The 25,710-nt window shown below is 43.8% G+C and overlaps 1 protein-coding gene across 1 annotated transcript; it reads right to left on the reverse strand.

Annotated features, from left to right (window-relative positions):
• Positions 1-641: 641 nt before the first annotated feature.
• Positions 642-24,013, reverse strand: PCTP (phosphatidylcholine transfer protein). The gene is made up of 6 exons (XM_066586694.1): positions 23,863-24,013; positions 9,377-9,494; positions 7,989-8,068; positions 5,534-5,705; positions 5,374-5,441; positions 642-847 (listed from the first exon to the last, which is right to left on the reverse strand). The coding sequence occupies exons 1-6, from the start codon at positions 23,989-23,991 to the stop codon at positions 773-775; spliced, it is 642 nt and encodes a 213-aa protein (XP_066442791.1). The 5' UTR covers positions 23,992-24,013; the 3' UTR covers positions 642-772.
• Between the last annotated feature and the right edge of the window lie 1,697 nt (positions 24,014-25,710).

A 25,710-nucleotide genomic window follows, 5' to 3' on the forward strand; every position in this document is an offset into this window, starting at 1 on the left:
CCCAAGAACAAGGATCTCAAAAGGTCCCAGAATGAATGGAGCAGCGGTCAATCAGGTACAACCCTTCTCCATTCTTTCGATGGGACTGCTGAAGATAGCCGAGCACTTGTACTCCAATAGCTACGCAAATCCCATTTCCCATTGAACTGAATAGAGCGGCAGAGTGCATGCTCAAAAGATGCACCATTCACTTGGGGTTCCATGAGACCCTCATTCTCAGAATCCCTGGGGCCCTAGTGGTTGAATTCCCTCTGATCATAAAACTATATCCTACCCTATCCACCTACTACCTTTTGGTGGGACATGCGCTTTAATTATTGCAACAATCAAACTTCATTGATCATCAATACTGGCATTCCTTTTCATTTAGGATAGCAGCAATTCTTAACATAGAGAGAAGACAACTAGAGATGAGCGAGTATACTCGCTAAGGCACATTACCTGAGCGAGTAGTGCCTTAGCCGAGGATCTACCCGCTCGTCTCTAAAGATTCGGGGGCCGGCGGCGGCCGGGGAGGAACGGAGGGGAGATCTCTCTCTCCCTCCCTGCCCACCCCCCCGCCGCAACTCACCTGTCACCCGCGCCGGCCCCCGAATCTTTAGAGACGAGCGGGGAGATACTCGGCTAAGACACTACTCGCTCGAGTAATGTGCCTTAGCGAGTATACTCGCTCATCTCTAAAGACAACCATTTATAAACAGACAGTTTGATAGCAAAGTTAGCATTTACATCACATATCTTCAATTCAAGTTTAGTGCACTCGGGGTTGTATCTATTTCTTTACGTCTTTGGCTGTGTATCCTTCGCATGCCTTCTGCATGTCTTTTAGGAAATTTGGAACTCCACTCTATAAAAATGTAAAAAAGAAGAGAACTCCAGTTAAGAAACAAATGAGTATGTAGCACACCAATGGTCCAAGATTCCTTTTAGGAATTTGCTATATCTACATACAACAACTACAACTGTAACATAAAACCATGAATGAGAGGGTCAACTCCATTGTAAGAAAGAACATAGGACTATTAGACACTACTGGAAAAATAACCATGCTGCACTAACAAAACATTCCAGTAGATAAACTCTACGCATACGATAAACTCAATCTCTCTCTCCCTCTCTCTCTCTCTCTACGTGCCTCTTACGAGCTGCTGGTAATATAAGCTTGACAGTAACAATTTGTAGTTATTACACCTTTCCTGAAGCGATTATCCCATGTTATAGGGATTGCTACATACAAAAGAGGGTTGTTTTCCATAAACTCCACAACTTCAGCCCACACCCTTCTCCTTAAGACACAGGCATCTTGTAATCAGGTTTTGGACAATATTCCCGTCTCCCTACGTCAATGTCTTATCTGGAGCAGCAGGATACAGGAAAAATTACATCAGCACACGGAATTGTTTAATTGGCGTCTACTGCTTTAGTAGAGCAATGTAATACCATTAACCCCTTGAATGGCACGCCCGGAAATTCTCCGGGACGAGCTCCTCTGCCCATAGCAATATAGCCCGGAAGATTTCCGGGCTATGTATCACTATGGGAGCTGCAGAGCACAATGCCACAAGCTGTGGCAGTGTGCTCTGCCTGCACAGACCCACAGAGAACCAGTGCAGGACTGAGAAGCAGGAAGATATTGCCGATCTGCCGGCAATCTCCCGCCTCTGAATTCAAACTCCTGCACTGGTTTGTTTGCAGGTTGCCATAGAGATCATCAGCTTGTCAGAAGCAAGCCAATGCTCTCTGTGGCAGGGAGAGCTGATGCTTGGCTGTCAGAGGACAGTCAGGCACCAGCTCTTACAGCAGAGATCAGAGAAAACCTTTGACTGCAGTATGTAAAGGGCTGTCACCATCGGACCCCCTGAATGTGATCAGGGGGTCCTGATGCGTCTCTGTGGAAGTCCCCTAAAGAGAAAAAAAAAGTAAAAAAATAAAAACAAAAAACACTTGTCCCCCTTTACTTTGTAAAAAATTAAAGATAAAATTACACATGTGGTATCCCTGCATAATAATGACACAGAAGGAAGTTAGTACATTATTTAACCCCTTAATGACATGGCCCCTTTTTTTCCCTTTTTCTTGTTTTCCTCCCCCTGTTTAAAAAATCATAACTCCTTTATTTATCCATTGGCGTCGCTGTATGAGGGCTTGTTTTTTGCGGGACAAGTTGTATTTGTTAATGGTGCTATTTAAAGTTCAACATAATGCACTGAAAGACTTTTACAAAATTCTAAGTGGAGTAAAATGAAAAGAAAAATGACATTCCGCCATCTTACAGTGCGTTCTGTTTCTACGGCGCACAAACTGCAACAAAAATGATATGATAACTTTATTCTACGGGTCAGTACGATTACTACGATACCAAACTTGTATAGGTTTTATTTTTTACTGTAGTACTTGTATTTTTTTTCAAAGACATTTCATTTTTAAAAAATATTTTCTGCTGCATCTTCTGCGAGCAATAACATTTTTATTTTTCCGTAGACGTAGTTCAGCGGGGGCTCATTTTTTGCGAGATGTCCTGTAGTTTATGTTAGTACTGATTCTGAATACATACGACCTTTTGATCGCTTTTTATTGCATTTTTTCTGAGACACAGGGTGACTGAAAAAGTGCATTTGTAGCGTTCTTTACATTTTTTTTTCGGACCACGTTCACCGTGTGGGGTAAGTAATGCACTACTTTGATAGATCTGACATTTACGGACGCGGCGATACCAATTATGTATTTTTCTTTTATGAGTTAGATTTTGGCAGAAGGAGGGTGATTTAAACTTCTATTACTTTTTTTTTTTAAACTGTGAAAAAGTCGTGAAAAAGAAAAAAAAACTCTTACAATTTGGTATTGGCATAATCGTACTGGCCTGTAGAATTAATACATTATTTATACATAATTTTACATGTTCCAAAAAATTTGATAAATGAAGACTAAAGTTCATCCCGCAAAAAACACGGCCTTCTAGAGTGCTGGCAATGGAAAACTAAAATTAATATGGCTCTTGGAATGTGGCGACACAAAAGCAAACCTTTAAGAAAAAAAAAAATGTTTTAAATGTACAAAAATAGCAAAACATAAAAACTGTATAACCTTGGTATCGCCGGAATCGTGCCGACTAAGAGAATAACGATATCACATTATTTATTCTGCACGCTGAACGCCGTAAAAATGAAATCTAAAAAACAAATGGCAGAATTTCTTTTTTTCCCCCCTAATCTCCCTAAAAATTACAAAAGTTATGCAATACAATATATATACCCAAAAATGATGCCATCAAAAAGTACAACTTGTCCCGCAAAAAACAAGCCCTCATATGGCCGTGTCAATGGAAAAATGAAAAAAGGTTATGGCTCTTCGAAGGCGACTGCAAAATTAGTTGAAATTAAATGATTAGACTATTTAAAAAAACCTGCCCTGGTGGGTCTGACAGTGTGGTAAGAAACCTGCCACTCAAGGGGTTAATAAGCAACCACCTTCCTGCCTCCTACTTTAGAAATGGATGGAGGCACCAGGGTTAGTGGCAAAAAGTGAGCAGGCATTAAAAAGTTTAGAAAAAAAAAAGTGACTTAAAGCAAACGAATTGTCCGACAATAAAATAAACTATTAATTAGTATTTCTCCCTAAATCCCCTGACAGATAAGCCACTAATTTACTTTTCAGAGTGTTGAAAAAAAAAAACCCCACACCATTTCATTGAAAAATCGAACTCCAATAGTTCTGCAAATCCCATTCCCTACTGAAGTGAATAGAGCGGCAGTCTGCATGCTAAGAGGCTGCTCCATTTATGTGTCTGAGTAGGGGGATGGACTAGACAAAGTGGTTGTGCCAAGTTATAAAGTTATTCCCTATCTATTGGATGAAAACGGCTTTCCGTTGCCACAATTAGAGACAGGCTTTTCTTCATTAATTGGTTTGTGGACGGGCTTGTTTTTTTGCAAGGCAAACTTCGGTTTTTGATTAGTTTACATTTTGGATGCATACATTTTTCAGATCACATTTAATTTCTTTTGGGAGCTGGGATAACAAAAAAAATGCATTTCTGGCATTCTATTTCATATCTACACTGAAGAATCAATAGTGTAAGACTTTTACAAACACAGAGATACTAAACATGTAGGCTTTTCCATGGTTTAGATTTTTTATAGGAAAAAAAAATGCAGGAAAAAAAGGAATTTTTTGAACTTTTAATTTTTTTTTTTATTCCAAAAATTTTATTAAACATTATTTACATTTTTTTGTAGCTCCCATAGGGAACACGAAGTTGTGATCACTTTATCACCTGTATTATACACTGCAGTATTTAGTATTACAGAATATGATAATTTTCAATGTTGCCCGCCAAGCCCTGCCACATGCATGGCAGACCAGGGAGCCTTCACTAGGTTCCGGACTGCCTGGTAACCATCGGTCCTATTTTCGTCTTCTTGGGTGACATCTGTGTGGCGTTTTTCATGGATCATTGCTAAGCAATACTAAAATAAAATTGGGCCTCCTCTATTTTTTTTTTTGTTTGACAACAGATGACCTGTGGGAAAAAAATGGACACACAGACAGCGCATGCTGATCACAAACTGTTACAATAGGTCAGTTTTTTGCAGACGGAGATTGGACACACAACTGCATAAGGTCTCATGCCCACGGGGAAAATCGGCCCGCGCGTGGATTCTTCCTGCAGAATCCCGCAGCGGGTCCCTCCTTTCCCGCGGACATGAGGCCTAAAAAGTAAGCATTACTTACCTGTCTGGATGCAGCGGATCTGCCGTCCGTCGCGGCCGGATCTTCTTTCTCCGGCCCGGCGGATGTGCTCGGCACGCCGGCAGTGTGCCGCGTGCATGTGCTGTGCACTTTATTTTTTTTAACTCCTGCTCTCCCGCGCTGAAGAGCAGGAATTCAGCTGCAGGTGTACCGCGGATCCGGACGGCTTCCATAGACTTCAATAGAAGCCTGCGGGAGACCCGCACTAAAATGGAGCATGCTGCAGGTGATTTCCTGCACACACAATCCGCGCCTCAAGGGAAAATGACATCCGCAGGTATTTAATTGCCTGCGGGTGTCCAATGCATCCCTATGGGGCGCGGATCACGTATGCGGGACACCCGCTGCGGATCTGTCCCCGTGGACATGAGGCCTTAAGCCTAATTGTAACTTGAAAAGAAAAACAGACCACATTGTATTAGTAATCAATGCAGAAATCCAGGTAATTCCAAAGGATTCACTTACTTTTTCTGACAACTATAGCTATACAAGAAAAGAAAAGATGTTATGGCCGATTTAGAAGCCGACTGTAGACCTAATCATTACCATCTCCAAAAGAAAACATAAGATGATGCAATTTCTAAGACAATTTTTTTAAATTACACTAAAAAAGAGAAACGTTACCTTAGCCGCCCAATTAATAAGCCATGAAGGGATCATACCACCTGGATTGTCAAAGTAGTACATGAAGACTGCAAGGCAGAAAAAAAAAAAAATTGAAAAGTTGAGCACAAACTTTGTGAAGCATGACACTTCAGATTTCTTTGCAGCCACCTTCTCTTACCTCTACAGCCACCATTCCCATCACTCTCTATCGCCAAGCTCTGTTTGTAGCCATTCACCCTGATAATTCCGGATTTCTCGGGACAATGTTGAACGGATACACTCTTAGCCAAAATGACAAAGATCTTTCTACCATTTATGTCCAAATCCCTCCGATCGCGAACATATACATACTTCATGCAAATGTAAGGGAAAAAAAAATTTAAAAAGTTTTACAATATAGTCTATTGACCCAAAAGTGGCACCGATAAAAACTACAGTTCGCCATGCAAAAAACAAGCCCTTATACGGCCTCATCGACGGAAAAATAAAAAAAGTTATGACTTTTGAAAAATGGAGAAGAAAATCCGCCCAAAATCGTTGCGTCCTTAAGCCCAAAATAGGCCGTGTCCTTAATGCTAAGGGTTAATACTAAGCTGACAATCATTGGCTGAAGGGTGAGTGGTTGTGGAGGGGGAAGGGGGGGGGGGGGGTTCTGTACACTTTTCTAGTGCCAGGAGGAAGAGGCCATGACACTTTGTTCTTTTGTGACACCCCCTGATTATTTTAGGGAGGTCTTCATTATTGTGCCTGTAACTTCAATGGGCTATCCAAGAATTGAACCCGATCACTGTGTTGCATATATAGTGGCACACTTCTCCATGGCTTGTGTGTAGTACTGCAGATCATCTCCATTGAGGAGAATAGAGCTGAGCTACAGTACCACACAACCCGTGGAGAGGTGTGGAACCATTTTTGGATGATAGCGCTCATGCTTTTCAAAGTCTGGGCTCACATGGCCGTATGGGAATCCACTTTAGGAGCTTTTTATTGTCTGTATTTCCCGTGCCATCGCTTAGCGATCACACGGGTACACACAGCCCATACGCAATGCAATTGGGCATGGGCTTGGGGTATATCCGCAATCATAGAACACGGCTTTATGTTGTGGATTCTGGCGATTGGATTACACAACCCGAACCGCTAATGTGAGTGGAATTGTGTAATTCAATGCATCTGATTTAACCGCGTATTACCACGGATCAATTGCTCACGGAATCCGCAGTTACTGCCCTGATCTTCGACTGCCACCGGAAACGTTGTTGGTTTTCACTTAAACTCACAATAACTGTAAAACAATTTAACAGAAAGTCAGATATTAGACGTTTATGGCAAATCCACATAATATGCCATGAACCTTTCATAGTTAAGGGTCCTACAGAAGGAGCAAGAGAACAGTGGTCCGAAGAGTCTGTTTGCCAAATTAGGGGAACCTAATTCTCCCAAAAGAGGAGCATCCCGTCTCTAGGACCTGTGAATATGCCATTAACCCCTTCATGACGCTGCCTTTTTTTCCCCCCCATTTTCGTTTTTTCCTCTCCCCCTTAAAAAATCATAACTCCTTTATTTATCCATCGCCGTCGCTGTATGAGGGCTTGTTATTTGCGGGCTGAGTTGTATTTTTGAATGGTGCTATTTAATGTACCATATAATGTACTGAAAAACGTACAAAAAATTGTAAGCGGAGTAAAATGAAAAAAACAAACAAAAAAAACAAACATTCCGACATCTTTCAGTGCGTCTTGTTTCTATGGCGCACAAATTGCAACAACTATGACATGATAAGTTTATTCTATGGGTCGGTACGATTACTACGATACCAAACTTGTATAGGTTTTTTTTTTACTATGCTATTTTTTTTCTTCAAAGACACTTAATTTTTTTAATTATTTTCTGCCGTCATCTTTTGCGCAGAATAACTTTTTTATTTTTCCGTCGACATAGTTCAGCGAGGGCTCATTTTTTGCAGAATTTCCTGTAGTTTCCGTTAATACTAATACGGAATACGTAAGACTTTTTGATAGCTTTTTATTGCGTTTTTTCTGGGATACAGGGTGACTGAAAAAGTGCATTTGTGGCGTTCTTTATTTTTTTTCGGACGCCGTTCATCGTAGGGGTAAATAATGCACTACTTTGATAGATCGGAATTTTACGGACGCGGCAATACCAAATATATATTTTTATTTTATTATTTAGACTTTTTAATTATAGATATGGCAAAAGGACTACAATATGCGATATTTTGATCGCTCCTGCGGTATGACGTAATGCTAAAGCATTACGTCATACTGCATTCTGACAGGCAGCCTATCAAGCCACCCCACGGGGATGGCTTGATAGGCAGTCTCTCAAGGCAGCCCTGGGGCCCTTCCGAAGGCCCCGGCAGCCATGACACCTGCACGGCTCTCACCACGGGTAGTAAACAGCTGACGCCCGCGCTGTATGTAGAGAGGTCGCCTCGCAACCTCTCTGCATACATACCCCGATGCTCCAGGACGTAAATGTACGTTCTGGAGCTGGAAGGGGTTAATGGTGGAATACACCTTACAACATGCATCAATTTAAAGTTTATAGTTCCCCATCATCAATCTACAAACCTCATGCACCCATTTCCCAGTGTAAAATACAAAGGATACGTCTCTGTTGGACAGGGGGAAGGGATATTTCACCTCCCAGTATATCACCTGGTCTTCTCCATTTTGGTCTTCATGGAGAGCTACACAATTGAAAGAACAGTATGGTTCAGAAGTAATTGTAAAAAGTAACTTTTAATTCACATTTGAAATATTTCTCCATGAATGGCTCAAGCTGCAGTGTTTGCAGTTTATTATGTCTGCCGCGTTTAGTTCAGTTTTTAAAGCATTATTAAAAAAAAAAAAATTGGCATGAAAATGAAAAAAAAAAAAAAAGAGCAAAAAAAAGCCATTACTCACCCTTGCACTGTGCCTTCGATCAAGCCCTTTCAATCCAGTCACCTTCAGGTGATGTCACGTGTATTGCTCACATGACCGCTGCAGCCAATCACTGGCCTCAGTGGTCACACTCCATTCATGCTGACAAGACAGCTGAGGCCAGTGAATGGCTGGAATGATTATGTTGAGGGGCAGTTTAATCATCATTACTTTATATATAGTCATCTAAATAAGCTATAGGCCATAAGTCAGGAGGATGAACTGTGATCTCCTCTATTATAACGGTGTGATCATCATCAGTAACTGTGATAGGAGATTCTGTGTTTCTATGGAACAGCATAACAGACTGAGAAATTGACTAGTTTCAGACAGCATAACGCCAAGTAAATCTGAGCTGGTCAGAACTCAGAACACATGACCATCGGAGGAGAAAGAAGCCAGGAGTATTCAGACAGAAGGGAACTACTAACCAAGGTAAGACTAGATGATTTATATATATATTAGGGGCTAGCTATATAGATAGCAAAAAATAAAAAAAAATACACTGAAGTGGCCCTTTAAATGGATGCCATAAATAGCCAATCCTGGATGGCATCCGTCAACCATATGTTTAATGGCCATAATGGCCTAAGTCGTAACGCATACATTTAATGGATACCTGCGACAGATACCAAACAGTGGCATTATTACCCATAGGTTTGCAAGTATAAACGCACAGTATGCGGTTTAATTCCTGGATTCCGGTGGATTGAACAGCGCACTGATATATGGTCTCCCAAATGAAGGCCAGAAGATCACTCTTCTGGCCTCCGTTTGCTTAATGGACCCTTATGGATACATTTAGCATGTACAGTATATTGGGAACTTTCCTGTGCTACGTGTATGGCAAAAATGTGATGTGAATGGAGCCCAAGAGGACTTTCTCATTACTTGCTTTATAAAAAGGTATACCCTAGGTCCCTCCCAATGGGTGTCATATGGGGGGGCAGGCAGTAATATATATATTTTTTTTAAATGTAATTGAAAAGCTCCCTCATACGTGATTAAAAATATCGAAAAAGCCTTTAATATTCGGTCCGGATATGAAAGGCAGGTGTATGGGCTGCACATACCTTTTACATACTGGTCCCATTTCTTCCTGTAATCCAGATCCATGTACACATCAGCACATAACTCTGCTGGACATTCGGCCAGACCACCATAGATCTTATACTCATAGAGGCCAGTTTTCTGTAACAATCATAATTAGTGCAATGAAAAATAATGAAACAGCACAACCCGAAAACAGAAAATAATCACAAAAATGTATATGCAGGCTAGTCTTATGAGGCTAGTTCAATAATGTACAAGATCTAGAAAGGTAAAAAACAGGAATGTAGAATCAAACTAATGACGCAACCGCCACATAAATTTACATTGAAAAAGTTCTACCACTACAACATCACATGCACAAAATAAATCAGGGTGGCTGACTAACCTTTTGGGGGACAATATAACACCTAGCTGTCCCTTAGTAACCACAAAAGAAGGAGGGGCTAAATTATGAGCACCAGCAAATTTTTCAAATTTGGCCAACCCCTTATTACCCTAACCACGCCTTCAAAATGTTAAACTCCATTTATAACTTCCAAACAATCCTATGCCCATGAGTGTTTACTGCAGCCGATACAAAGGATACCCCCGAACTGTTCACCTCCATACAGAAGCAAAAGTTTGAGCAAGAAGCCAACACAACCTTTGCAGGAAACGGTCATACATATGCCATATGCCCTGCCCTATTACTCGCCAAGTTAATTACAGTGGAAGCATTTATCATGGGGCATCCTGTCAGTCAATCCTATTGGCAGCAATCATGTCCTCCAAATGAGGTTTAACCCGGATCAATGTAAGGTTCTGCACATGGGACGGGAAGTACACGTCCCCATTACACTCTAAATGGGAAACCACTGGGGAACACTGCCATGGAAAAGGACTTGGGGATTTTAGTTAACTGGAGGCTTAACTGGAGCAACCAGTGTCAGGCAGCTGCTGCCAAGGCACATAAATGGGCATCAAAAGAGGTCATTGGGCACATAATAAAAACATTGTTCTTCCTCTTTACAAGTCACTGGTCAGACCACACATGGAATATTGTGGAGTTTTTTGCACCGGTACTCAAGGGGGACATATCGGAGCTAAAGCAGGTACAAAGGCGGGCAACTAAAGTAATAGATGTAATGCATGGACTACAATACCCAGAGAGGTTAGCAAAATTGTGATTGTTTTGTTTATATGGAAAAAAAAAGGAAGGCTGAGGGGGACCTAATAACTATGTATAGATATATCAGGAGACAATACTGAGATCTCGACTATCATCTATTTATACCCAGGACTGTAACAAGGGGGCGCCCTTTACATCTAGAGAAAAGAAGGTTTCTACACCAACAGAGAAGAGGGTTCTTTACTGTAAGAGCAGTGAAACCATTGAACTCTCTGCCTGAGGACGTGGTGATGGCAAATTCGATAAAGGTCCAAGACGCCTTTCTTGAGCGATACAATATTATATGTTATAATCGTTCATAACTTCAGATGTTCACCAACCCTTCTGAATATTCCGATCGCCAGATTGGAGTCAGGAAGGAATTTTTTCCCCTTTAGATGGGTATTTTTGCCTTGCTCTGGATCAACATCAGGATTGGGGAGGGGGGGGGGGGGGTAATAGGCTGAACTGGACAGACGTGTCTTTTCGGCCCTGCATACTGCAACAGTTTTTTGCAGCAAGCAAATAGTTTTCGGATTCTTGGTTTAAGAACTTTTCAACTCTTGCAGAACACTTGTAGTTTATTAATATTCCACGGTCATCATGCTCATTATATTCACCCAGAAATAGTAGCTCACGGTTGATTTTAAAGAAGGTTTTGGATCATTCTCCGACGGTACAATCCAATTGCTTTCCACTTTTAGTTTCTTCACCGTCTGTGGAGCAGCGGATTCTCAGGGTGCTTTCCCACAGGACAGGATTTGTCCTCGCTGACATTTCTGCGTCATAAGGTTATCCCTATGGAGCTTACGTTCCGCACCTGTTAAAATCTATGTGTCTTTACTTCAGAACAGCGAGATTAAATGTCACAGTGGAAAAACTAAATGATGCTGAATTAAGCTCATCTTGCAAAATTTTTGTTACGAATGTCTAAACATACAGGAGATGCAATTCCGCAATTAAAGTCTGCGGAAAAAAAGCACAAGAAATTCCATAAGACGTTCCACAGAACACATTCCGTAGCTAAAAACTCAACAAAATCCACTGTAATTGACACAATTCACATCTGCGCTGCGTCCTGAGGCGTATTCCGTCCCGTGTGAAAGCACCCCAAGGCTTGCTGAGATTTAGTAGGATGCGTTCTTCCCTCTACCCACTCAGCATTTCCAGTGCCAACCCAAAATCATAACTCAACTAGCCCATTGTTTGAAGGCATAATCCAGAGACTTGGAGACATTTTTGTTCACATTTTACCATATTGCCATTATACCAAATGTGCATTTATATCAAACTGAACTCCAGTATCTTTTTTGCAGACCTGCACCGCCAATGACTGCCAGCCAGCTTCAGATTTCCACACTTCTTTAAATTGGCCACCAGGGAGTGCAAAAACTACATTTCCCACAATGCCGCATTACCAGTTATTGAGTTCACATTCACAACTGTACAAGCTGTGCTGTCATTACAAAATTTGAAGGCACTGAGCATGCCCGACCACTAAAACAGCGGAGCCTGCAGGACGTAACCATTGGATACCAATGGAGAACTAAGCAGAGGGTAGACAACAGGTAAAGCCATATCTCTGCGGCTTTGTAAAACAAGTTATAACATTATATTACAAAATTACAGTGTTATCACCTTATAAAGCATATAGCCTTCACTTTGAATCGCCGGAATACCTGGCAAGCTTCTATAGCCAAATGGGCACATGAATCAATACTGTTGCAAGTTCAGCCACTATGTAAAGTTGCAGAACTTGTAACAGTTGTTCCCTTTGCTACAATATCTTGCCAGCTGTCACGTAGTGGTTTAGTTCTGGTATGCTTCTGGATTGTTTGGCTGCCAGTACCACAGAAAATATTGAGTGGATAGAAAGAAGAATATCAGTACGTATATTTACACAAATAATTCTAGGGACCTGGGCCTAGACTACTTTTGATGACTTAGAGAAGAGCTAACATAGTCTGTTGCTGCATTGAGCTCTGCAGCTGAATAGGGATTTTCCCCAGCAACAGGTCTTCACCTGCAATGATGAATAGGAATATGACCAGCACGTCAGACATTTTTTTTATTAAAAGAAGATTGAATCAAGTAATAAAATATTGCAAAAAGTCTTCAAATCATTTCTTACATTAGCAATAAAAAAATTGAAATGACTGTTACACTTTAATGACAGTTTACATGTAGGCGATATGGCAAGATATAGCTGAATAGCTTGTTTGGCTGATGATCATGTAAAACGTATTTAGCTAATCCACATCCGTAAGGCATGAAGAAAAAGTATCTAAATGACTTTTCCAGATTAAATACCTGGATATTTCGTTTCTGAATGTACTTTTCATCCTGTTTGTCACATCGCAGCTGTTCTATCTGAAGGTTTTCTACAGCGGTACGAGAATTCCAGACCCCCGGCAGCTTTCACGTAATGACGTAAATAAACCGCTTTACTGCAGAGATTTATAGAAGCTACATTACTGCAGATTATTAGATCTATCAGTTGTAGCATAGATTGGTATTTTCTTGCTGACTGTAGACTTTTGCAGTTTCTGGAAAGTACATCAGTTATTTCGTTCTCCTCTCTCTCGACAGATAAAGTTTGATTAACGTGTAATGGAATCGGCGCAGGAGAAGGAACGGTGGGGGTAGATTTGTACAGTAGAATAGCAGGTTTCCAGAATTTTCCATAAGTAAAAATAGAAGACGGTTGTACAATCCACGTATTTATTATGTCTTGCCTTTTTTGAATTATTTGTCATATAACCCCTTCAGGGCCGGGCCACTTCTGGCCTACCAAAGCTAAGGATTTTTGTCTTGTTTTTGCCTTCTTCCATTCTGACAGTCATAACGTGTACATTGATTTTGACATGGCTGTATAAGGCTTTGTTTCCTTAGGGACAAGTTGTACTTTGGTACAGAACCATGTAATGGTACATGTACTAGAATTTGATGATGGATTGAGAATACAAGGAAAATGTAGAAAAAAAATGTTTTCACTAGTTTTTATTATGTCATGCTGTTTTCCAATTATCATAAATAATATTGTTACTTTTAAGGGAACCTGTTATCATGTTTGAGCCTATAAACTATGTTATGGGGCTTAAAGGTGAGCGAAAGGGGAGTCCGTAAAGCTGTACTTCCTACTTACCAGGCACCCTGTCCCAGAGCTGTGGCCCTACGAAGTTCATGTGTGCCACCAGCTTGACTGTGTGCACATCTCAAATTTATCTATATGGGGCTCAAACATATCGACAGGTTCCCTTTAACTCTTTCCAATCCACTGTCTGACGTCTGAAGACATTATGATTTAAGGCTGTACAGCTCCGATGTTGGAAGACGTCCGTCGGCGTTCTCTTACTGAATATTGCCAGCCTCTCTGCTGTCGGAGCCTATCCAACGTGTCACATCATGCAGTACTGGCTTTAGCCAGCCTACAGCTCCGTTTTATAAGGGCAGAAAAAGAGTAAGCCCCCTAGGAAAACCAGGATGCAAATTGGATTGGAAAGGGTTAAAGGGCAAATGGTTGCAGTTCTTGTAGATATCAAAGCTGTCTATATTATTTGAGGCTTTTCTAGAACTCCCATTGTACATTCTTATACTTCAATTCTACCTAACGTTTCAGAATAAGATGCCATGTGCATACTGAACATGAGGAATACCACCATTTCTGGCCAATATATGACTTATAGCCTGCATTTTCCCCTCTGCAGGCTGCATCTCGGATTCTCTTTTCTCTCAGGACTAATAGGAGCCTGACTGCATGCTGTGTTCTATAGACTGTACACAGAGAACTGCAGATTCTGCTCTCTGGCTGTAACACAGAGAAAAACATAGAATCATCATGGAGGACACTACAGCATGCATATTTTAAATTGAGGAAGGTACAAAAAGATGTCATAAAACTGACATCAAAAGTTCACCCAATCATAAATTCTATCCATGGTGTTTCGGATGGCATTTGTGGAGAACATAGAATTTTTTTCAAAACAAGAATCACAAGATGCAGATGGGTCGTCATTGTAATCGGCAGGTATAACAAAGGCCCAATGTTTGCCATCTTAGTACATTTCTTAGACCAGGCCAGAGTTATGCCAACAGGTACTATACACTTAAAAGAGTGATTAAGCTCATAAAATTAAAGTCCTTAAGTGGCATAAAAATAAAATAAAAACAATAAACACTAACATTTCTCATTAAAATGCTTTATCAGGTAAAAATTCTAAAAAGCTCACTTCATTTAAATCACCATGTCCATAACAACCTAAACAAGAAAATAACCACTTTTGGGTAACTTGCACAGTGAGTGTCATAAAAAAAAACTAAAATGCCAGATTTGCAATGTTTTTTTTATCTAACCATCCCAAGAACCTAAATAAAAAGTGATTAAAAAGGCATCAAAATGACAATGACAGCGTCAACTTAATGGGGCCTTAGACTAGAGTCTAAATATTAAATGGATTTATCCTAGAGCGTGGGTCTACTCCTGAATGCTTACGTCAGCTGGAACCTCAATATTCCCTGCTGCCCGATGAGCCCATCATGAAGCTCCACAGTGAGGATTCACATTAATGTACGCCCTCTGACTACGATTACCATCACTAACTGATAAGGATTTTTTTACATCACTTTCCAAAACTTCACAATACCGCTAGTTCCTTATGTGTCTACCTGGTAAAACAGCAATGGCTTACTGGAAAAGATCTTGAGAGCAGGCCGAGACGCCTCCAACGTCTACTTACATATCACAGGACGACTCATGGCTGCGACTGAGAACTTCTAATGAAACATTACTTTCCCTCCCATTTCCCTTTCACACGAACCAGGATGACCTGTATGTTTGCATTCTCTATATTTGTTCCTCAAAGGAAAGAACAGCCCAAGAAATAGGGCACTGACACAGCAGAAGTCAAGAGGTTCTGCTTCCCTAACCTGAACTTCATCCTTTGATATTACAGACTGTTAGGCTCATTCTCATATAGCTTTGAAGATGGGTAAAATACTACATATGGCACGGCTAATGAGATACTCCATGCTAAATATATCATTGGTTGTTTAAAATAAATGGACTTCCTTCAGATGAAGGGGCTGTGTGGACCTAAAGATTGAGGGTTTATCCCTAGTACATGCAATCAGTGTTGGATCAGCTCATAGATCAGGGTTCATTTAGAGACAGCAAAGGAGATAATTTCCCAGTGGCCTTCACCATCCAGCGCCCTCAGGTCCTTCCTCGTAACTCCCAGCAATAAGATAAGGAACTTAGCAACTACACTTTTGTAAATCTTTTGACATGCCAGGAGTTTTAATCCTTAGGAGATCAGGTACCGAAAGTCCCACTGATCGCTGAAAAAAAGGGGCAGAAATGGTCACCGAAGCGCTGGGCCCCTTCAGCTGTGATTGCTACTCCTCGGCTCTTTGACAGCTGAAGATAGAGGTCTACGAGCCGATTAAAGTTTATGCCAAAAAAAAACGAGTATTACGTTCATGCAGGCTGCAAACAGAGTGGATCTCACGAACATCAGCAACACGTTAAACTAAAATGTGGTTATGTCCAAAACGGCCCAACACAAAGACATATATTTCAACACCTAAAAGGAGGGAAAGGCAAACGTAGGAGAGGGAATGTCATCTCTAACTGACTTTGACTTGGCAAACCCTGCCAAAAGTAGGGTGATCATCCAGATAAGGACAGCCCGGTATCTTGAACCTAGGGGTCCTAGCCTAACCCTAGATGGAAGATATGGAAGGATACCAGAAATACTAACAGGGCTAGACAAAGGAACACAACTGACAGGAGTCGGCTGCCACACCAAACACCTCAGACGGGACATGGTTCAGGCATTCAATAACTATCCGGACAAAGGGGACGGACAAGACATGAATCAAGTGTCCAATAACCATTGGACAGGTGGAACAAACAAAATAGGAATTCAGTGTGAATCACCATTGGAAGGGTAGCTCAAATAGGACAGGACTTAGACCAGACAGTGCCACACAGTATGCACACAAGAGACTAACCAGCGTTCATATGAGAGCAGAACTGGAATAAATTATATATATATTATGACCGCTTGGCGAACTAGGGTAAACACCACCCTGTTGGCCAATCAGTTCATACACAAGGGGAGAAAATAAAACGGAGAAGAGAAGGAGGGAGCATTAAACACTGAGGGATTCCTGGCAGACAACAGCCAAGGGAACAGTATTCGGAAAGAGGCTCTCTTCAGTGCTCAGCACCGTATGATTGGGGGGCATGCGCGCAAAGTGCGATCCGCTGGATTGGGGATGATGTCACAATGCCACCTACTGATTGCAGCTAGCAAGCTGCACCACTGAGGAGTAATGATTACAGGCAAAGGGGCATTGCGCTTCAGAGAGCACTTCTGCCCCTTCATTTCAGCAATGAGTGGAGGTTTCAGCACCCAGAAATCCAAACTTCTGACATGTCACTATGGCATGTCAAGAGTTTTGCAGAAGTGCAGTTACTCTTTAGAATGATCGTTCAACAATATCAATGGTTTAAAATGTTGAAAAAGAGGTGGATTATGAAGCTTTTACTAATACTTATAATTAAGGTTTTGAGCTCTATACTCCTGCCTGCACTGCAGACTACAAAAAAATCAGGATGGTCAAGCGTGCATGTTTACTGTCAGAGAGATATATGCTTACAACTGGGTTAATTCTGTGTGTGGCCCTTGTATCTATTTGCAGGACTTGAGGAGGGCTCAGTGATAATGTATGTACACAGTCATCAACTTGAGTAACACTACTCCACTGAAGAGGTAATGGTTACAGGCACAATAGGTATCGAGCTTGGCAGGTACAAAGTCTCTTAGGGGCTAAGAACTTGGCGCTTAAGTGTAGAAATAAACAATATCTAGGTAAGGCACGCCACATATTGGTTACAGTCTCCGAAGGCACGCCGCATATTGGTTACAGTCTCCGAAGGCACGCCGCATATTGGTTACAGTCTCCGAAGGCACGCCGCATATTGGTTACAGTCTCCGAAGGCACGCCGCATATTGGTTACAGTCTCCGAAGGCACGCCGCATATTGGTTACAGTCTCCGAAGGCACGCCGCATATTGGTTACAGTCTCCAAAGGCACGCCGCATATTGGTTACAGTCTCCAAAGGCACGCCGCATATTGGTTACAGTCTCCAAAGGCACGCCGCATATTGGTTACAGTCTCCAAAGGCACGCCGCATATTGGTTACAGCCTCCAAAGGCACGCCGCATATTGGTTACAGCCTCCGAAGGCACGCCGCATATTGGTTACAGCCTCCGAAGGCACGCCGCATATTGGTTACAGCCTCCGAAGGCACGCCGCATATTGGTTACAGTCTCCGAAGGCACGCCGCATATTGGTTACAGTCTCCGAAGGCACGCCGCATATTGGTTACAGTCTCCGAAGGCACGCCGCATATTGGTTACAGTCTCCGAAGGCACGCCGCATATTGGTTACAGTCTCCGAAGGCACGCCGCATATTGGTTACAGTCTCCGAAGGCACACCGCATATTGGTTACAGTCTCCGAAGGCACACCGCATATTGGTTACAGTCTCCGAAGGCACACCGCATATTGGTTACAGTCTCCGAAGGCACACCGCATATTGGTTACAGTCTCCGAAGGCACACCGCATATTGGTTACAGTCTCCGAAGGCACACCGCATATTGGTTACAGTCTCCGAAGGCACACCGCATATTGGTTACAGTCTCCGAAGGCACACCGCATATTGGTTACAGTCTCCGAAGGCACACCGCATATTGGTTACAATCTCTGAAGGCACACTACATATTGGTTACAGTCACTGTTAACTTTATAGGGCAATTCACTTCAACAGAACTTGGGTAGGGCTTTTTGGGTTTGTGCCACAATAGTCTGATCACAACAGCAGTATTTCTAGGGCCTTGTTGCGCACACAGTACAGTCTCTTCATCCAGGCAGCAGTCCAATACCTCCCCGATTCTCCAGGGTCACTCCTAGTAATGGTTTCTCTTTATGCCCAGTATTCCAAAGACCACAGCCAACAAGATGACAAGGCAGGTGGTTACCACCCAACAACAGAATCTACGTGGGGTTCACTGGTCTGACCCAATTCCATGACTTACAGACCAGGTTACTTGATGCTTGCAAATCCAGTCAGTCTGTCTCATGCAGCCCACACTGCCACATGCTGTACATCCATATACATCCCAACTCGCTAGAGGCACATGAAGCATACTAAATTATAGTCGCTAACTCTGCCCAAAATGGAACCTGTGTGATGCCCTTTGTCTGCACCGATGACCATGAATATACTCTACTAACATAGGATGATAGCATTCAGTTCAGACACAGGGTGTATTTCATGGCTGCAGGCATTTATCTCAGCTAGCCCCTTACAAGCTGCCACCAGACACCTCTGGCAGTTCTTCTCTCTAGTTCCAAAGTGTCCTGAGCATTTAAATCCATCATCAGATCCCAAATATATGAAGTTTAAGTCCAACGCAAGTTATCCACACATTACATGACATTGTTTATAGGAAGCGGGTCCCCACCAATTAATTTGGCCAAGGGTCTTCACCAACCTTAAAGGGTTGTCCAGCATTAAACTATTGATGGCCTATACACATCAGTAATACACTGATGGAAATTAAAAGTGTTACACCCAGCAGAAATTGGTGGAATTTCATGAAATATGATAGATATGTAGAGCCATGACCAGAATACATGGTAGTAGATTGGAATGAATCAGACAAAAATTACTACTGTTGGGTAGAGCTTTTCGTAAGACGAGTGCCCACCATGAGCCCCTACCTATACACTCTGGGATCACTGAATCAGTAAGTGTTTGGACATCTTGTTGGGGTCTCTCCATGCCTTCATGACCTGTACAGTCAGTTGTTGTACAGTTTGTGGTGGGTGGCCATGTGACGTAATGCGTTAACCTATGGCTTCCCAGACACACTGTATTGGGGATAAATGCCTTATATCTACCACAAAAAGGTCAATCAAGCATTTTTGTGCCCATATTACGGCAGTGAACCCAGGTATCTGCAACATGGCACCACTGTACTACTTGGAACACTTTAAGGGCATCGTTGGCCTCACTAGGACCCGGCACTCCGAGAAGACAACATAGTCTTCATATTCCTTACAACCACTGTTCATTTTGGGGGGGGTAGTGTATGAACATTGTAATAAGGGGCTTAGATGTGAAAACTTTGCTGTTGCATGTGGGTCTAGGCAGCAGCTACACTATGTTGGCGGCTAAAATGCGACTGGTCACTGGTTCTACTAAACCTTTGAGCAACAGTTTGGTTGTGACCAATTGCTGCCACTTGTCCATGATTACTGACCAGCAGATAACATTGTTATACTTTGTGTTCTTCCATACATGAAGTACTGGGATGTGTGTGAGATAACACCGGTCTCCTATACATCCACAGCCAAACTGTAGGAGCGCTGGTCCTCTCTAGACAGGATATTCCATACATGAGCCGATCCTGAAATCTACACCGCACGGTATATCGGATCACCGGCAGTAAAGCGGCTTATTGCAATTAGCTATGGAATTATAAAAGACAGCTAATCCATTGTATTATAGATAAGCGCCTGTCTTGGGTTCAAAAGGGCAAGAAGCAACGTCCCACGGTACGAAACACAGAGACGGCACTACATGTTTCCAGAAGAGTAATACAATACTCCTAACAGCACTTTTGAGTATGCAATTTGTAACAAGTCACAGGCATTCATGGGGTTAAATACTTGCTAGTTATGCTGGGAAGGTTACTATAACTTCTGACGAGGCTTCCTTCAGAAATCAAGAATCTGGGGAATTTTACATCATACGCTGAACACAAGTGTGAAATCTCACCTTTCTTGATGCCCAAAGTTTACCACTCTGGGAGCGGGGTACCGGGGCAAAACAAGTCAATAGTCAGCGCGGAGAGAAAACCGCCTCCTGGTCGAAGAGGATGCGCCTTACCATCTACAATTGGTTGGAAGTAAGCAGCCTTCTTATTGGCTGCACACGGGTCTAGCGCTGTGTTGCTGCTCAGTACGGCCGTACCGCCAAACTGTCCAAGAATGATAAAGAGGGGCAATCCATGCAACGCGCTTAGTGCGCCGCAGAACAATATTCAGTGTCGCACCACCTGATCCTGCCTTTGTACCCCCACATAGAACTATTGCTGTCCTTTCTGTAACACCACTTTGTGCCCCACAAAAGGTCATAGTGCCCTCTTCATGTGGCATACAGTAATAGTGCCCCCACACGGTAAAGATACTAGTGCCTCAAGGGATGCATCCGCACAGTAACGATGCCCCCTTGTATGCCCCCATCAGTTTAAGTTTTCTTTTGTGCCCCCTTATGTCCCGTTTGTAATAATTCCCAGTTTTGTGCTGTAATATATATGACATCTCCTTTACCCCCTTCCTTGCCACTCTGCTCCCGTCCAGTCCTCCCTCACTTCCATATGACCGCTGAGGCCAGGGATTGGCTACTGCCATCCATCATGTGATTGTCCTCACCCAGTAGGGAAGGAGCGAAGCAGAGCAGTGGGGCGAGAGTGGAAAGTATCATTTTTGTCTTTTTTTTTGTTAGGGCTAATGCCCACAGATGGATTATCGCTGCGGAAATCGGGGGAGACGCCTGCTGCGAATGCCACAGCAATGTCAGTCCACAGACATACTATGATAAATGATTCTCCCCTGCCCACGAACAGAAACCAACTGCCAGTTTCCGCTTGTGAGGGAGAATCACAGCACGTTCTATTCTGTGGACGGCTTCCAATGTAGTCAATGGAAGAGTCGCGGCAGATCCGGAGGGGCGAGTATAGGACCTATGGGAGGCGCCGGGTCCAATTCCGCTGCGATATTTCATAGGCAGAATCTTAAAAAAAAGGAGGTCTTAGAAAAAAAAAAACCAATACCGTTCCTGACCCACATCTATAGGCCTCTCACTAGCAAAGCCAGAATGCGCCCGGCTGTGGGCATGAGGCCTTATGTGTAGCAGTAAGCAACAAGTCTGGCAAACCAGCGGTATAACACATAATAGCAGACCCTTGTGTACTACACTCAGATGTACAGCCATGACGTATTATTGCATGGCTCGTAGGCTTCCATCGTGTGGGAGGGGGCGGCGCGGTCCACTCTTTGTTTTACCGCGATCCCCAGGATTTTTGAATTCCCAGTTTGTGGATTTTTTTAGTGTTTTTATACATTTTCAGTGGTTTCTAATAAGTTGTGTGATTCTACGTCATGTAACTCTTCTGCTACGTGTAGACGTAAGGACGAGGCGGTTTCCAGAGAACCAGCTTGCTGTACAGGCGTTATGGTGACCTTCGAAAACAAGACTGCTGTATTATACAGCGAGATATCAGCCGTTATAGACTTGTCACATTATCGCTCCGGCATACAGCAAACATCAGGTAGAACATCAACAAGAGTGACTCAGTGATGCAGATATCCAATCCATAAGGCTTTCCTGATACAAATGATATCCCCATCCATAGGCCATGCAATAAAAGGCTGATCCTTGGGGGTCCAACTGCCGAAACCCACATCACCAAACTACAGGGGCGTTGTGCCCCAACTGACTGACATAGCGGCTCTCCTGACAGGTCTGGTTTAGTACATAATGGACTCCATCATCGTGGAGTAGGCCTTCTTAGCACTCTACTGTTCCTCTGGTATTCCACCTAGAAACGTATGAATAAATAGACAAGTGGGCGTTGCCCTGCTCCTAGTCAAGGGCGTAGTCTGATAACGGCAGCACCAATTGGACTATGTCAGACTATGTAAAGACACACTTAGGGCGCTTTTACATGAGCCGATAAAACTGATCAGATTCCCACATCCAGATGCAGCCGAGGACCCAAAGGAGAAGGGTTATTAATAGAGATGAGCGAGCGTACTCAGAAAAGCACTACTCGCTCGAGTAATTTGCTTTATCCGAGTATCGCTGTGCTCGTCCCTGAAGATTCGGGTGCCGGCACGGAGCGGGGAGCTGCAGGGGAGAGCGGGGAGGAACGGAGGGGAGATCTTTCTCTCCCTCTCTCCCGCCCGCTCTCCCCTGCGACTCACCTGTCAGCCGCAGCGGCACCCGAATCTTCAGGGACGAGCACAGCGATACTCGGATAAAGCAAATTACTCGAGCGAGTAGTGCTTTTCCGAGTACGCTCGCTCATCTCTAGTTATTAAACCACTTGTATCTTTTCCATTGGGCCGCTCTCACACTGGCGGTTTTTACAGTGTTTTAGCAGGCGTTTGAAACACCGCACTGCGCCTCTATTTCGATGGGGCCCCTATTAACGCCGCGCTAGTCCAACGCTGCCTGCTCCATTTTAGTGCGTTACAGTGCTTTTGAAAACGCACCACATTGCAACGATGGGACGGAAATCTCGCGGAATGGCCGCACGGAAAAAATGTAGGATAAGCGCAGCTTCAAAACTTGCGGCTTTTGGAGCAGTTTCGCCGTCGGCGTTCTGCTGCGGCTATCTCTCCCCACAGAGAGGAAAGCGGCCGCTGCGGAAACGAGGAAAGAATTGACATGCCACAACGGATCGGCCGCAGCGTGTGGGCGGGATTTTTGCAAATCTCGTCCACTTTGCTGCTTCATCCCAGGTTAACCCTTTCTAATCCACTGTCTGACGTCTAAAGACATTATGATTTAAGGCTGTACAGCTCCGATGTTGAAAGACGTCCGTCGGGGTTCTCTTACTGTACATTGCCAGCCTCTCTGCTGTCGGAGCCTATCCAACGTGTCACCTCATGCAGTACTGGCTTTAGCCAGCAGATAGCGCCATTCTATAACAGCAGAAAGAGAGTAAGCCCCCTAGGAAAACCAGGATACTAATTGGACTGGAAAGGGTTAAAAAGCCGCGGGCGGAAATATATGTGCAGAAAGTCCGCAAAGAAATTCTGCGGCAATTCCGCCCCGTGTGAACGAGCGATTTTGCACCACGTACCTCACACACACCATCATGCACAGTTTTTTTTTTCCTTCGCTTTGTTGCTTAGCGACGTTGCATATAAACGCAGCATGTACACAATTGCGCATGCACAGCATATATTACGCACCCATAGAGAACAGGGCTGTACCCATGTAATACACGGTATAATAGGACATGCTGCATTCTTTTTAACGCATGTGTCATGTGTGAGCGGGCGAACAGAATCACATATTGTGCGGGCAGAGTTGGCAATGACATTACGCTGGTGTGCCCGGCTTACGCCGCGGACTTATTACGTATTGATGATGTGTAATAAGCTGATGGCTCTATAGTACAACCACCCCGGCTTGTTACCATGGAGCCAGTTATGTCATGTGTGGGGGGGACATAGATGACGGACCGCAGAGGAGTCTGAGGCTGCCGTTACCTGGTCGTACAGCCGGTATATGTGAATGCCCATGGTCTCAGTGAACAGCTCCCACCCCGCAGGCAGCGCCCGCTCGTCCAGCTCCCTCCAGGCCGCCTGGAACTGCTCTTCTCGGAACCGGAGCTCCATGACTGCACTGACCAGCGGCACTGTACGGTGCCCGATGACGTCACCGGCCGGAGCGCGCCGCAGCCAATCACACAGCGGGCCAACTGAAGGCTGGCCAATCAGGGCGCAGCGAGCACTTCCGCGTTTTGCGGCAGTGCTGCGGAAGATGAAACGCTTATAGCTGGGGTTGTATTACAGCTCAGCTATGACGTAACAATTCACTTCTGGTATATGAGCGCACAGCACACAGGGTGACGGCTACCAATGAGGGGACAAGTCCAGCACCCCGTGTTATGTGCGACCAAATATTCTGTACAAAAATGTGACAAATCAATAAAAAGAGACTGTGAAACCCCAGGGGCGGCCGCGCTCACACAGTGCGAAAAACGTGGCGTGAGCCTCACAGGCTTATACCGCTGGCTGTGAGATGGTCTACCGCCGCGTATCGCAGCGATATTGTACTGCGCAGGTTTCCTATTTTTTTGTAAACATTTTCGTATTGGCGCTTATGGTGGTGTGGATTACGCGCCCATAGAGAACAATACGCTCTCGCGCGTAATACGTGGCAAAATAGAGCGCACATTCCTGCTTGTTATGCAATGCATGAACGCAAATGTGAGAGAAGCAGCGTAATTCTATGTATTAGACTGCCTGTGAATTACCATGTATCACGCGCGCGTAATACGAGGTTATCACACTTGTGTGAGCACGGCCTGAGGGCGGTTTCCATTAGCTCTGGAATCTCGGGTCGGAGGTTCCACCGCAGATCCAGCTCAAAATACCGGAATAACTGTTGCCCGCAGCGCTTTTTTCCCGTCTAATAGCCGGGCAGCCGAGCGGAAACCGAACGGAGTTCTTTATAGTCAGTGGGGTCCGTTCGGCGCTTTTCAGTTCCGTCCTATGACAGCGCCATTCGGCCGCGGGGATTCCTCTTTCCTGCTCCCCGAACAGAGCGGAACCCCAAGCGCGGATGTGAAGCCTTCCCTTACCCTTGCAGGACGCGGCCATTTTTCTTTCATTTTTGCTTTCAGCGCCCCACTTTAACCCCTTTCCGCCCCTTACGTCATAGGGATAGCGCGAGAGCATAGCAGATAGTGGGAGCCGGCTGTCACTAGTAGCTGGCGTTCTGCTGCGACAGCTGGGGACATCGGAGATGCGCCCCCCCCCCCCCCCCGCGCTGTTAACCCCTTCCCTGCCGGAATCTAAGTAGATCACGGCAGCGAAAGGGTTCACAGAGAGAGCGCGCTCCCTCTGTGACTCCAGCCGGGTCTCGCGATAACATCGCAAGAGTCCGACTGGTTGCTAAGGCAACAGGACCCCACATACCGGCGTCCTGTATTGCCATAGCCTGTGATCGCTATAGTAAGCGATAAGGCCTGGCAGGAGAGATGTCCTGCCAGGCCTTATCGTAGCGATCTGCAGTGCTGTGGTGAAAGTCCCTCAGAGGGACACAGATGGTGTAAAAAGAAGAGAAAAATAAAGGACAAAAAATAAAAATGTAAAAAAAATGCTAGAAAAACCCTTTTTTTATGCTTTCTCATTTTAGCATAAAAAAAAATTTTTTAATTAAAAATCCCACATATTTGGGATGTGTCCGTAACGACGTGTACAATACATTGAACGCATTTATTATCCTGCACGGCAAGAAGCGTTTAAAAAAATGCTAAAAAACTGAGGCAAAATGCAAATTTTTAGCATTTTGCCTCCCAAAAAAAACGCAATAACAGTGATTAAAAAAAA

Source organism: Eleutherodactylus coqui, chromosome 13, assembly GCF_035609145.1.
Source record: "Eleutherodactylus coqui strain aEleCoq1 chromosome 13, aEleCoq1.hap1, whole genome shotgun sequence".
NCBI lineage: Eukaryota > Metazoa > Chordata > Amphibia > Anura > Eleutherodactylidae > Eleutherodactylus > Eleutherodactylus coqui.

Excerpts from the sequence above, each read along its gene's own strand:
- PCTP (XM_066586694.1), bottom strand. The coding sequence starts at position 23,991 with ATGGAGCTCCGGTTCCGAGAAGAGCAGTTCCAGGCGGCCTGGAGGGAG. Across the intron at positions 8,069-9,376 it reads ATGGGACCAGTATGTAAAAG|CTCTCCATGAAGACCAAAAT; the intron begins GTATGTGCAGCC and ends TCAATTGTGTAG. Across the intron at positions 848-5,373 it reads TTATTAATTGGGCGGCTAAG|AGTGGAGTTCCAAATTTCCT; the intron begins GTAACGTTTCTC and ends ACATTTTTATAG.